Raw genomic sequence first — 14,476 nt, 5'->3', positions numbered from 1 at the left:
AGTAACATGTAGGGTTGATTTTAAGGTCCTCCTCCTTATATACAAAGCCCTTAATGGGCGAGGCCCAAAGTACATTGCTAATTCCCTTGCCAATTATGTGCCCTCAAGAACACTAAGATCATCTATCGCAGGTTTATTAGAGGTTCCCAGCAACAGTCAGAAGAAGATCGGGAGCGCAGCCTTTGCCAACTATGCCCCAAAGCTTTGGAACACATTACCTTTAGAGATCAGGGAAGCCAGCTCACTAAATATTTTTAAAAGAAAGCTAAAAACGCACTTCTTCAATATAGCCTTCAACTAGCTTATCTGCACCTGCCCACTGCTCATTTGCCAGCTATTGCACTTTAAATATTTTACTGTCCTGGATACTAGATTTCAGGGGTAACCAGGCCCGCCGAGATCCATGTTAGGCTTAAGGAAGGGACAGTAGGTCCTGGATACTAGATTTCAGGGGTAACCAGGCCCGCCGAGATCCAAGTTAGGCTTAAGGAAGGGACAGTAGGTCCTGGATACTAGATTTCAGGGGTAACCAGGCCCGCCGAGATCCAAGTTAGGCTTAAGGAAGGGACAGTAGGTCCTGGATACTAGATTTCAGGGGTAACCAGGCCCGCCGAGATCCAAGTTAGGCTTAAGGCCCTGTCCACACCTATACGTTTTTTTGATAAACGTTTTTCGTATATAAAAATATTACCGTCCACACCAGCATGTTTATAAACAATGTCTGTGTCCACATGCATACGCATGAACGCAATATAAACGCTGTCATTGAGCATTCCACACCAGTAGTCGGCGATATAATATTATCCCCATAGCCCCGCTGGCCAATCAGACGCCTCTGTCTCAATGTTCTCGTTCATTAACTGTGCATTTATCTGTGAACAGGTTAAAAGCCCAGTTAACAGTGAAAGAACTAGAAGCACTTTGTTCACATCCATTTTCCTCGCTTGTGTAGCCTCGAACACCGTTGCCTATTGTAAACATAGTAGTTACTGGTGCCAGGATATGACGTTAGAGGGAACAGCAAACAGCTGCAGTGCGCATGATCATAGAAATCTACGTGCATGATGACGTGACGAATACAAAAAGCTCCGTCTATCTCGTCCACACGTCAAAAATATACGGCGAATATACAGCGTTTTTAAACATCTTCACTCTGGCAGGCGTTTTTAAACATCTTCGTTTTCAGGGGGCAAAAACTCGTTTGCGTCTGGACGAACCCCCCAAAACGAATATAAAAATCCACGTTTATCAAAAAAACGTATAGGTGTGGACAGGGCCTAACTTTGACTCCAGGGCAGACAGGTAGAGGGGGGTCTGCTGTCGAGGAGGAGCAGCTGGTCATAGAAGTTCTGAAACCCAGTTAAATCCTGGATTATGTTGTGTGTTTTCCCCAATAAATCTTTGTGTTTTGCTTTTTGAGTCGATTGGTTGTGACTGGACAGCCTTGACTAAGGCGTTTTGTAAAATAAGCTGCAGTAACTTCTGTGCTGCCTAAGTGTAGAAGCTAGTAGAGGCTATCTAACATGCAGTGTGTTCAATATGGGCAAAGCATTGCACTCACTGAATCAGGACAGGATTCAGTGGGACTAATAAAAGGTTAACAAATACAGGTCAACAAAACCGTGTGTGCATACAGCCTCTTCTGTACTCCAATAAAGAAAGAACAGTGTACTGCTTGTCACGGCCAGGCTCATGACCATGACAAAAGACGGGAGACACACACACGATCTTTAAAGTAATGAAAATAAATGTTTTATTATAAACTAAATGAGGCTAAATACAATAATAAGATGAGGTGTGGTAGTCAGTAAATCAGTGGTGTAATGTGAGTGTAGTGGAAAGTGGTGAGGTGAGTGTTGCATGGTGTGAAACAAGGAACAAACAAATAAGACAAATAATGGTGCCTAGAAGGGGGCCTCCATACTGAGGCCTGCATGGGTCTTTTATATGTCCTGGATCCTGGAACCAGGTGGGGCACAATCAGCTGTCCACCAGCTGACCTGCATTCTACTGATTAGTAACCCTGTCCAGCAGGAGGCCTCTCTGCAGACAGGGAAACAGATGTTATTACAGGCCAGGACAATATATGGGGCCAGGGCCGTCACACCCCCTCCCATAGAAACAGGGTCCCAAAGGGAACACTGCACAACAGGGAAACACCCCACAGTAAAATAATATATAATCACCTGTATTCAGGACCAACCACCATTACTCCAACCTCGGCAACAGGTACCAATGAAGCCATAATTAAGAGGAGCAGGAACAGTAGAAGGGTAAAAACAGGAAATTAGTTAACACAAAAACAATTTTAACAAGGGGCCCTGGACAATGCATCTGCCACTACATTGTCCTTCCCTTTTATGTGACGTAAAAATGGATGGATAATCCTTAACAAGATGCAGCAGTTGGGTACGTTCAACCTCTGTTAAATGCCCCAACGAACTCCCAAGATCACGAAGGGACTCTGAATTTTTCAATCTTCCAGTCAACAACTCCTGGCCGGGACTGGATAGGCCATCCTCCTCAGGCTCTGCCACCACCTGAGGGGAATCCCCTACTGTACTGGCTACACACGCCGGACGAACAGGAACTGACGCCTGCTCCACAGAATCAGACACACGGTCATAATACGGTTTCAATAAATTAATGTGGCAGAGCTGATTAGGCTTCCTACGCAAAGGTGTAGCAATCAGGTAATTAAGATCAGACACTTGCTTTACTACAGTATGTGGACCAGTAAATTTAGCACAAAAGGGGGAATCAACCATGGGCAAGAGTGCCAGAACCTGATCACCCGGGCTAAACCTCCGTGGCTCAGTTCGGCGGTCATAAAGGCGTTTCATTTTCTTTTGTGCACTAGCTAGTTTTTCTTTTGCCAGCTCACCGGCTTCATAAAGCCTATGCTTAAAGCCGAGTACGTAACTAAGCAAGTTTTTTGGTGGTTCGGACTCTTTCCAATCATCTTGGATAACGGCCAAGGGGCCACGTACTGTGTGTCCGAACACCAGATCATTGGGACTAAAACCCGTACTTTCCTGGCTCACCTCCCTGGCGGCTAACATCATCCAAGGAAGCCCCTCCTCCCAATCTCCGTCCAGCTCAGTACAGTAGGCGCGCAACAAAGATTTCAAAGTTGCATGGAATCGCTCCAATGCGCCCTGGCTCTGCGCGTGATAGGCTGACGCCCTGTTGTGCTTAACGCGCAGCTGTTTCAGGACCTGAGCGAACAGATGGGAAGAGAAATTAGAACCCTGGTCAGACTGGATGATTTTTGGTATGCCAAAGATTGAAATGAACTGAGTCAAGGCACGGACTACAGACTTGGTGGTGATATTGCGTAAGGGATAAGCTGCAGGATACCTGGTAGCCTGGCACATAACTGTCAGCAAATACTTAGCCCCAGTACGAGACGGAGGGAGGGGACCTACACAATCAATAATGAGATGGTCAAACGGTTGACTGGTTGCCTGAATCGGACTCAATGGAGCCGGTGTAATGCTCTGATTCGGCTTTCCTGTCAACTGACATGTATGACATGTTTTTACATAGGCTGCCACATCCCTCTTAAGGCGAGGCCAAACGAAGTAACGGAGGATGCGATCATAGGTCTTAGAAACTCCTAGGTGTCCACCCTCATCATGTGACACCTGCAGAACCAAGCTGCGATACTTGGAGGGCACAACAATTTGGTAAATGGGGTCTCCCACAAACTCAACGCCATGGGGAACCCACTTCCTCACCAATACCTCATTGTGAATGAAATAGGCATGGGCGCTGTTCCTCACCCCCCCAGCAGGGAGAGCTCCCTCAAACAGCTCTTTCAGACTTGGATCTGCCCGCTGCTCTCTCACCAGTTCACTGTGAGGGACAGACAGGGGAAAATCAGACAGTGATATCACATGCTCCACATCATCCACCATTTTGTCAGGGTCAGGCGTGGCACGGCTCATGGCACGAGTTACGGCACACGCAGTGAACACCTCAGGAAACTCCCGTTCACTTTCATCAGGCTTGCTTTTAAATACTGGCACAGACGTAACCACCACAGGTGGCGCCACATCTGCCCACACTCGTGCACCAACCAAGCCATTACCCATGATCATGGTCACCCCCTCACAGGGCAACGCTGGGCGCACACCCACAGTCATCTCACCCTGAAACAAATCAGATGAAAGAATTATTCTGTGCAGAGGAACATGCAATACAGCCAAACCCATACCACGAATGGGAATGGAGTCACCTGTGTCAGAGGCATCAGAAAATGGCAAAGCAGAAGCTAAAATAAACGAATCAAATGCCCCAGTATCCCGTAAAATGTTTACTGGGACCTTCTCATCCCCACCGACGAGGGACACCAAACCATCTGTAAGGAATGGCAAGTAAGATTCAAGGTCAGAGGATTGTGGAGACTCAACATGTGTAGAGCGCACCTGGGACAGCGAATCACAGGCTTGGGCAGCAGACTTAACCCGCTGCACCACCGGCGCCGCGCAACCAGCCCCTTTAGCCCCATCCCCATGAGACACTGGAGCCCAAGGCTTACCTCTAGACTTTAAAGCATAGCATTCAGATTTAACATGCCCCTTTTTATGGCAGTGACTGCACACTTTCTCATAACTCCTTGAACTATTCTGATTCTCATAACTCCTTGAACTATTCTGATTCTCATAACTCCTTGAACTATTCTGACCTCTACGACCAAAATCAGTTGCAACTGACTGACCAGCAGGTGGCATATCAAAACCAAAGGTACTCCTCTGAAACCCAGGCTCTGGCACATAAGCGCGAGACTCACCAAACGTGCGCGGCTCTCCAAACCTACCCCTGCTATGAATCAATGTAAAATCATCTGCCAACGCAGCAGCTTCAGCAGGAGTAGTCACCTGCTTTTCACTAATATAGGTGGCTATATTCTGGGGAATAGCATTTTTAAATTGCTCCAGTACAATCAGATCACACAAATCATCAAAATCATCTACATCAGACGCCTTGCACCAGCGATTGAAATGCAAAACTAATTCTCTTGTAAACTCAAGATGTGTCTGACTCTTGTTTCTCCTCCAATTCCTAAATTTCTGTCTGTAGGCCTCCGGAACCTGTTCATAAGATTTAAGCACTGCAGACTTCACTTTCTCATAAATCAGAGAATCCTCACGGCTCAGGGACGAATATGCCAACTGTGCTCGACCTGTAAAAACACATTGTAACATGAGGGTGCGTTCAGCATCTGGCCAACCACGAGTGTCAGCGAGGCGCTCAAACAACGAAAAAAACGAGTCAGGATCCCTTTCATTAAATTTAGGTAAAAGTTTCAAGTTTCCTGCTGTATCAAATGAGCCTCTATTTGCTCCCCTGGAAGCAAAAGAACCCCCACTACTTAAGACTTCACTACTGATTTTACCGTCTTCAATCAAATTCAACCTATGTCTCTCTAACTCCAATCTAGCCGTTTCAGTTTGCATTTGGACTTCACATTTCATTTTCTCAAGTGCAAATTCCTGGTCTAATCTCAGTTTGAGCAATTCTTTTTCCTGGTCAAATGTAAAAGGGTGCTTAGCAACAGGCGAAGCTAAACCCTTGACAGGCTGTGGCAAAATTGCCATCTCGACCAGTTTCGACTCTAAACATGCCCTAAGCTCATGTTTCTTTTGTTCTACCACCGCTACATCATAATGTTTTGCAACCAATAACAATTGAGCTTTAGTAAAACGGTACAATAAGTCATAGGATGGAGCTGCTATAAACCCCTCTACTCCAGACATTTTTATTTTATTAAATCACAATATTAAGTACAGGACAATGTAGGCCTATGGACCCAAGATGGCGTATACACTGACAACTCAGCGCGCATCAGAGGAAATTGACAACCTCGCAACGGAGCATGCCCCTATCTGACTGCCTACCCCAGGACCTGACTGAGTAAGCTCAACCCTAGTCTTCATGCGTTAGCGGGAGGATCTTTAAACACTAACTCGTCAGCCCGGTTAGACCCCCAGCAAGCTGGTCGCCCACCTGACAGCTAAGAATGTGTCCCCGAGACAATTGCTCTAGCCGCCGTACCGCAACACTACAGAAAAACGCTCAGCCAGACTCAAAGGAGAGAGACCGTAAGCCTACCAGGGCAGCCCCGTAGCCTACATGTGCGCAACTGACAGCCAATTGTATACACCCTCTTGCCCCAATAGAAAAAAAACTATCTAAGCACCATTACAAACAAAACGATCGCGCAGATCAATTAACAATAGGCTATTATATACAAAAATGCGACAAGTGTGTCTCCAAAATGCTTAATATGCCACTCAAGGCTTTCAAAAAAAACACCCGCAGGCGATAATTTTGAACTGGTGGGGAATCGACTACGACACCAGTTTGCAGTTCATTCACCAAAATCTCTGCCTAGGCTACTAACAGAGACACGCGCTTATTAACTTAACAAGGCACCCCCTGCCAATCAAGGCAACAAGCCATGGGAGTCGCACCACAAGTAATGATGAACCACAATGTTTTAACTATCAATTAAGCAAAAAAGTACCGGGTAGAATTCAATAGAAAAAAAAGCAATATTTACTTACCAAAAGGTGATCAAAAATAATGCTAGAAAAACGAAAACGGACGAGCCCCCAATTTGTCACGGCCAGGCTCATGACCATGACAAAAGACGGGAGACACACACACGATCTTTAAAGTAATGAAAATAAATGTTTTATTATAAACTAAATGAGGCTAAATACAATAATAAGATGAGGTGTGGTAGTCAGTAAATCAGTGGTGTAATGTGAGTGTAGTGGAAAGTGGTGAGGTGAGTGTTGCATGGTGTGAAACAAGGAACAAACAAATAAGACAAATAATGGTGCCTAGAAGGGGGCCTCCATACTGAGGCCTGCATGGGTCTTTTATATGTCCTGGATCCTGGAACCAGGTGGGGCACAATCAGCTGTCCACCAGCTGACCTGCATTCTACTGATTAGTAACCCTGTCCAGCAGGAGGCCTCTCTGCAGACAGGGAAACAGATGTTATTACAGGCCAGGACAATATATGGGGCCAGGGCCGTCACATGCTTAACTACTTTTATTGGCATGTACATCAAGTGACTCAATTTCAGCTAGAATACATTCAACGATTTCTATAGGGGGAAAACTCATGAGGTATTGTCACATTCAGCAATTTGAGAATGATGAAGATTAAACAGCACAGAAGTTGGAGAAGTTAGAAATGGCTCTCAACTTGTCCTCTACAAACACCTCCTGCCCACTCTCAGTGTAAGTCAGTGCCCTCCAGTTAATCACATTGCCTGGGCTGTAGTTTACATCAGCTGTGAAGTGCTGAATCTCACAAGGAGACAGGACATGGTTCCACACATTCACATCACTGATCAGCCCAACAAATGACTGACTCGTAACAAAGCCCCCCCCATAGGAGTCTTGGTCCTGACCCAGAATGACACTGGGAACACCACCATCAAGCACCCCTGTGTAGCCCGGCGTCTGCGTTGGGCTGGGCTTCCCATTGGTCCACAGCTGACCATCGGTGGAGTTCCAGGTGGCACACACTGAGACCCACACGTTGAGCTCACCTGGCACCCCCTTAAACTTGAGTGCCTTATGCCTGACGTGCAGTTCCAGTCTTCCAGTTACCCTCTTGAACAGCAGCAGGTCGTTGTCGTCTTTTCGGGAGGCCATGGAGAACAGAGTATAGTGTCGCCGCAGGTCTGTGAAATACCTTCAGGAAGAGGTTCATAAATATAGAGTTAGAACAAGAAATATTCAATATCACTATGGATTCAACATGCAGACACAACGTCAAGGTGTTTTGAGTTGTCTAAAGTTGACGACAGAAGTATTGAACACCATATTACCTGAGACATATGGTCGCAGAGCCAAGGATCTCTCCTATTGGTGTCAGCTTCACGTGCGCAGTGTTGGTCTCTCGTGTAAATGTAAACATTTTACCTGTGAGGTCTGGTCAGACAAAGAGGATTCAGTCCATCAAATCAAAACAAACCCTTCAAAGCACATTTGGAATTGTAATGTTAGTACTGTCTGAAGAGATTTCCATTGCATACACAAATGTAAATGGTATGTACTTCCAGGTATGTGTGTAGTGCCATATGATTCATGAATACTGATCGTATGTCAAATGAGCATTCATGTTCAAAGTAAATCAACGGGATGTTCAGATGTCTCACCTTGAGGCTCGGCCCAGCACATGGTGAACATGACCAGCACCACAAAGAGTCTCTCCATCTGTTCACAATACATCAACAGCAATGTTTACAACAAATATGACATTAGGGTTTCAGTGTACATGCAAGTATACACTTTAAATGGGTTTGTATTCTCCTTGAATGCATTCTCTTCAATTGCAAGTGTGTCATTAATGGACAAAATGTCTTTCACCGTATGTCATGCTAGAGAACCTACCTTGTCAGTTCTACTAAACGGCAGATGTACTGTAGCTTAATTGATCCAGAAGATGTCTAGTTCAGTTCCTAAGATGTCTGGTCTCTCCTGTCCTTTTTATTGTGATCAGTGGAATAGAGAAGTGGCTCCTCCTTATCTGTGAGTCCCTAGGAGGAGGCCCAGGTGTGGCATGTGGGGCTAACGAGCCTGCAGTTCTCTTCTCTGGGCCATCCGCCTGATAGGGGAATGCGGGGCAGCTGTGCATGGTTATCAATACACCCGCTACTCTGTGGGTCACTACAATATGTAATGAACTGGATATTTGTTTTGTTACATTTGATGTTTATTTATTTAGTATATTTTTGTTGTTGTTGTTGTTGTTGTTGTTGGGACTGGTTTCGGGTCCCTTATGTTATGGGGTGGAGTGTGATGGTCTATACGGGCTGTTGGTTGTGGGTCTGCTTGAGGCCCTGTCCACACCTATACGTTTTTTTGATAAACGTGGATTTTTATATTCGTTTTGGGGGGGTTCGTCCAGACGCAAACGAGTTTTTGCCCTCTGAAAACGAAGATGTTTAAAAGCGCCTGCCAGAGTGAAGATGTTTAAAAACGCTGTATATTCGCCGTATATTTTTGACGTGTGGACGAGATAGACGGTGCTTTTTGTATTCGTCACGTCATCATGCGCGTAGATTTCTATGATCATGCGCACTGCAGCTGTTTGCTGTTCCCTCCTACGTCATATCCTGTTATTACAACAGGCAACGGTGTTCGAGGCTACACAAGCGAGGAAAATGGATGTGAACAAAGTGCTTCTAGTTCTTTCACTGTTAACTGGACTTTTAACCTGTTTACAGATAAATGCACAGTTAATGATCGAGCACATTGAGAGACAGAGGCGTCTGATTGGCCAGCGGGGCTATGGGGATAATAGTATATCGCCGACTACTGGTGTGGAATGCTCAATGACAGCGTTTATATTGCGTTCATGCGTATGCATGTGGACACAGACATTGTTTATAAACATGCTGGTGCGTCATATTTTTATATGCGAAAAACGTTTATCAAAAAAACGTATAGGTGTGGACATAGCCTTATGTTGCAGGAGAAGCAGACTCAGGCCTTGTCCACACTAATACGTTTTTTGATAAACAAGTTTTTGCCCCCTGAATTCGAACATTTAAAAAAACTCCGGCCAGAGTGAAGTTTTTTTTAAAACGCTGTATATTCGCTGTATATTTTTGATGTGTGGACGAGATAGACAGTTGTCTTTGTGTTCGTCACGTAATTATGCGCGTAGATTTCTATGATCATGCGCACTGCAGCTGTTTCATCCAACGTCATATCCTGGCACCAGTAACTACTTTGTTTAAAACAGGCAACGGTGGTCGAGGCTACACAAGCAAGGAAAATGGATGTGTACAAAGTGCTTCTAGTTCCTTCACTGTCAACTGGACTTTTAACCTGTTTACAGATGTACAAACATGTTTGTTTCTATGGTTAAGAGGTTTATCATGTGCTGAAAGAATCCAGTTTGTTATGCCGTTATAGGTGTAAGAGAGAAACTTTGACTCCAGGGCAGACAGACAGGTAGAGAGTAACTTTGACTCCAGGGGGCCATTCCACTAAAGGCGGATCAGTATAGCGGCGATATAAATAAATGCGGCGCTCAGGCAACTCGAGATTGGAATTCAAGCCTCAGGTGATTCCTCGAACGAGGATCAGCCTTGCGTGATGAGTGTTCACAGAAGACAGGCTTACAAATCTTCGATATCGGCGCGTGCACGCAGACATAAAGAGCCCAGAAGAGTCGATCTGTCGAAATGAAGATACTCCACTCTGCAGGCGTACTACATTTGCGCAGCATTCCCGAATTATTGATCTCTATGAAGACGGAAAAATAAGATGTAAAATAGTGCAATACTGCCGCAATTAACAAGGCGAGGGAAATGGTTTGGCAAGAAATTGCTGACCGATTAAATGCGTAGGTCATACTAGCCCCAGTTATTGTTATATGTTCATATTTTAATAAATGAATATTACTACTGTGGTGATATCAGCAGCAGGCTACAAACCGTCATATCGCCACAATGGCCTAGTGGTATCGACGGCTGCCACAGGATTTATTCATAATTTTTAGACGTGGTTCGAATCCCTCTTCCGACACACTTTTTACTGCAATTTCGTTGTCTGAATCTAATCTAAAATCTCATCTAAAAAAGTATGTAGGCTATAAAATTATGGTGCAGGCTAATTTACAAGAACTGACACGATTACAATGGTGTTTGAAGCCTTTGCATGAAATCTTCGGTTAAATGTAAAAAAGAAAAGAAAAAAAGACTTCGAACTCGCAACCTTTGGGACTCCAGCCGGCTGCCTTAACCACTGCGCCAACCAGACCGCTGTGATAACAGCAATGCAATAGACATACCTATTCATTTTATTTTATTTTGTACATTTTTTAATTTATGTATCCATCGATCTATCTATCTATCTATCACACTTTCTAAATATCTAGTTATCTATCACACAATCAAACTATCTATCGATCGATCACACTTTCAAATTATCAAATTATCTATCTATCACACAGTCAACCTATCCATCTATCTATCTCGTGTGAAGTGGGAACTAATATTTCCTAAAAGACACATGAGGAACTGTCGTTCGGGGTTTAGTTTCCGCCTGTGAGCCTTTTTTGACGCGCGTCTTACCATAGCCTGTGTTTTAGCCTGGTCGCGACCAGGCTAATTATATCTGACTCAGAAGGAGCTCAACCAAGCAGCGAATTATTTGAGCCACATTGATGGCACCGAACGCAAGCTAACATTTTCGAGGCTTAGAACTTTATCGAGGCTTAGAACTTTATCGAGCTTCGTGGAATACCCCCCAGGGCAGACAGACAGGTAGAGAGTAACTTTGACTCCAGGGCAGACAGACAGGTAGAGAGTAACTTTGACTCCAGGGCAGACATACAGGTAGAGTTTAACTTTGACTCCAGGGCAGACAGACAGGTATCCGTTCCCTCGATTTAGTAATTTGTTCCCTCGGTTTAGTAATTCGTTAGAGTTAGGGTTAGGCCCTACGAGCCAGAACGATTGCAAGGATTCTAACCCTAACCCTAACGAATTACTAAACCGAGGGAACAGATTTACTAAACCGAGGGAACAGATTCACACATCAAATAATTGTTCTCTACCATGTGACCCCAGGGGGGCTCCGTAACATACATACACAATGCTACCAGAACACACACACACACACACACACACACACACACACACACACACACACACACACACACACCCAGGCCCTGTCTGGAGCTAAACGAACACTCAGTGGTAGAGTTACTATCATTAGAACTTATGAATTACTGTCATATACAATAGTAACACTTAAAGTAAGCCTAGTATCAGTTATTATGAGATTCCTTCAGAATGGACTCCCTGTTTAACTGCATAATAAATAACCAGAATAACTCAGAACTTATAGTCACTATAATAATAATACTACTACTACTACTACTAATAATAATACTAATAATAGTATACTACTAACAACACTACTAATAATGCTGGAAGCAGAATCTACATTGCACAATTGTATTAGTTGCATTACAGGGAGAAAGTTCTATGTCAAGCTTGGAGATCATGTGTCTGAGAAATATGACAGCGATTTCGGAGTCGCACAAGGGAGCTGCCTTGGTCCACTACTATTCTCACTATACATGTTACCACTCGGGGACATCATTAGAGAGCACAACGTATGTTTCCACAGCTATGCCGATGACACGCAACTGTACATTTCTGCTGAACCAAATGATACTTCAGCTATAGACTCCATTACGAACTGTCTTCTAGCAATAAATAAATGGATGAGCAATAACTTCTTGAAGCTAAACGAGGACAAAACTGAAGTCCTACTGATCGGCCCTAAAGCAAAGAGGGATATGCTGCTTAATAATCTAGGGAAACTGACATCATTGATTAAACCTGAGGTCTAGGTGTTATTTTCGACTCAGACCTAAGCTTCAAGTCCCATATTAACAAGGTGACGAAAACATAATTCTTTCACCTTAGAAACATTGCTAAAGTAAGACCACTTATAAACCAAAAAGATGCTGAAAAACTGATTCATGCCTTTGTCTCAAGCCACTTTTTACTGGGCTTCCTAAAAAAACTACTGCAAGACTTCAGCTTATTCAAAACTCTGCAGCTCGACTTCTAACTAGAACCAAGAGGAGAGAACACATTACTCCGGTCCTAGCTACTCTGCACTGGCTGCCAGTAACATGTAGGGTTGATTTTAAGGTCCTCCTCCTTATATACAAAGCCCTTAATGGGCGAGGCCCAAAGTACATTGCTAATTCCCTTGCCAATTATGTGCCCTCAAGAACACTAAGATCATCTATCGCAGGTTTATTAGAGGTTCCCAGCAACAGTCAGAAGAAGATCGGGAGCGCAGCCTTTGCCAACTATGCCCCAAAGCTTTGGAACACATTACCTTTAGAGATCAGGGAAGCCAGCTCACTAAATATTTTTAAAAGAAAGCTAAAAACGCACTTCTTCAATATAGCCTTCAACTAGCTTATCTGCACCTGCCCACTGCTCATTTGCCAGCTATTGCACTTTAAATATTTTACTGTCCTGGATACTAGATTTCAGGGGTAACCAGGCCCGCCGAGATCCATGTTAGGCTTAAGGAAGGGACAGTAGGTCCTGGATACTAGATTTCAGGGGTAACCAGGCCCGCCGAGATCCAAGTTAGGCTTAAGGAAGGGACAGTAGGTCCTGGATACTAGATTTCAGGGGTAACCAGGCCCGCCGAGATCCAAGTTAGGCTTAAGGAAGGGACAGTAGGTCCTGGATACAAGATTTCAGGGGTAACCAGGCCCGCCGAGATCCAAGTTAGGCTTAAGGCCCTGTCCACACCTATACGTTTTTTTGATAAACGTTTTTCGTATATAAAAATATTACCGTCCACACCAGCATGTTTATAAACAATGTCTGTGTCCACATGCATACGCATGAACGCAATATAAACGCTGTCATTGAGCATTCCACACCAGTAGTCGGCGATATAATATTATCCCCATAGCCCCGCTGGCCAATCAGACGCCTCTGTCTCAATGTTCTCGTTCATTAACTGTGCATTTATCTGTGAACAGGTTAAAAGCCCAGTTAACAGTGAAAGAACTAGAAGCACTTTGTTCACATCCATTTTCCTCGCTTGTGTAGCCTCGAACACCGTTGCCTATTGTAAACATAGTAGTTACTGGTGCCAGGATATGACGTTAGAGGGAACAGCAAACAGCTGCAGTGCGCATGATCATAGAAATCTACGTGCATGATGACGTGACGAATACAAAAAGCTCCGTCTATCTCGTCCACACGTCAAAAATATACGGCGAATATACAGCGTTTTTAAACATCTTCACTCTGGCAGGCGTTTTTAAACATCTTCGTTTTCAGGGGGCAAAAACTCGTTTGCGTCTGGACGAACCCCCCAAAACGAATATAAAAATCCACGTTTATCAAAAAAACGTATAGGTGTGGACAGGGCCTAACTTTGACTCCAGGGCAGACAGGTAGAGGGGGGTCCTGTCGAGGAGGAGCAGCTGGTCATAGAAGTTCTGAAACCCAGTTAAATCCTGGATTATGTTGTGTGTTTTCCCCAATAAATCTTTGTGTTTTGCTTTTTGAGTCGATTGGTTGTGACTGGACAGCCTTGACTAAGGCGTTTTGTAAAATAAGCTGCAGTAACTTCTGTGCTGCCTAAGTGTAGAAGCTAGTAGAGGCTATCTAACATGCAGTGTGTTCAATATGGGCAAAGCATTGCACTCACTGAATCAGGATTCAGTGGGACTAATAAAAGGTTAACAAATACAGGTCAACAAAACTGTGTGTGCATACAGCCTCTTCTGTACTCCAATAAAGAAAGAACAGTGTACTGCTTAACTACTTTTATTGGCATGTACATCAAGTGACTCAATTTCAGCTAGAATACATTCAACGATTTCTATAGGGGGAAAACTCATGAGGTATTGTCACATTCAGCAATTTGAGAATGATGAAGA

The 14,476-nt window shown here is 44.2% G+C and overlaps 1 protein-coding gene across 1 annotated transcript; it reads right to left on the bottom strand.

The window, feature by feature from the left end:
- Positions 1 to 7,182: 7,182 nt before the first annotated feature.
- Positions 7,183 to 8,244, bottom strand: LOC308150343 (mucosal pentraxin-like; the record flags this gene model as incomplete). The annotated part of the gene is made up of 3 exons (XM_080523187.1): positions 7,183 to 7,720; positions 7,857 to 7,959; positions 8,187 to 8,244. The coding sequence occupies 3 exons, from the start codon at positions 8,242 to 8,244 to the stop codon at positions 7,183 to 7,185; spliced, it is 699 nt and encodes a 232-aa protein (XP_080379313.1).
- Positions 8,245 to 14,476: the final 6,232 nt, after the last annotated feature.

Source organism: Nansenia antarctica, assembly GCF_963989245.1.
Source record: "Nansenia antarctica genome assembly, chromosome: 2".
NCBI lineage: Eukaryota > Metazoa > Chordata > Actinopteri > Argentiniformes > Microstomatidae > Nansenia > Nansenia antarctica.
Note: the sequence above shows the minus strand (reverse complement) of the source record. Positions and strands in the feature narration are given on the sequence as shown.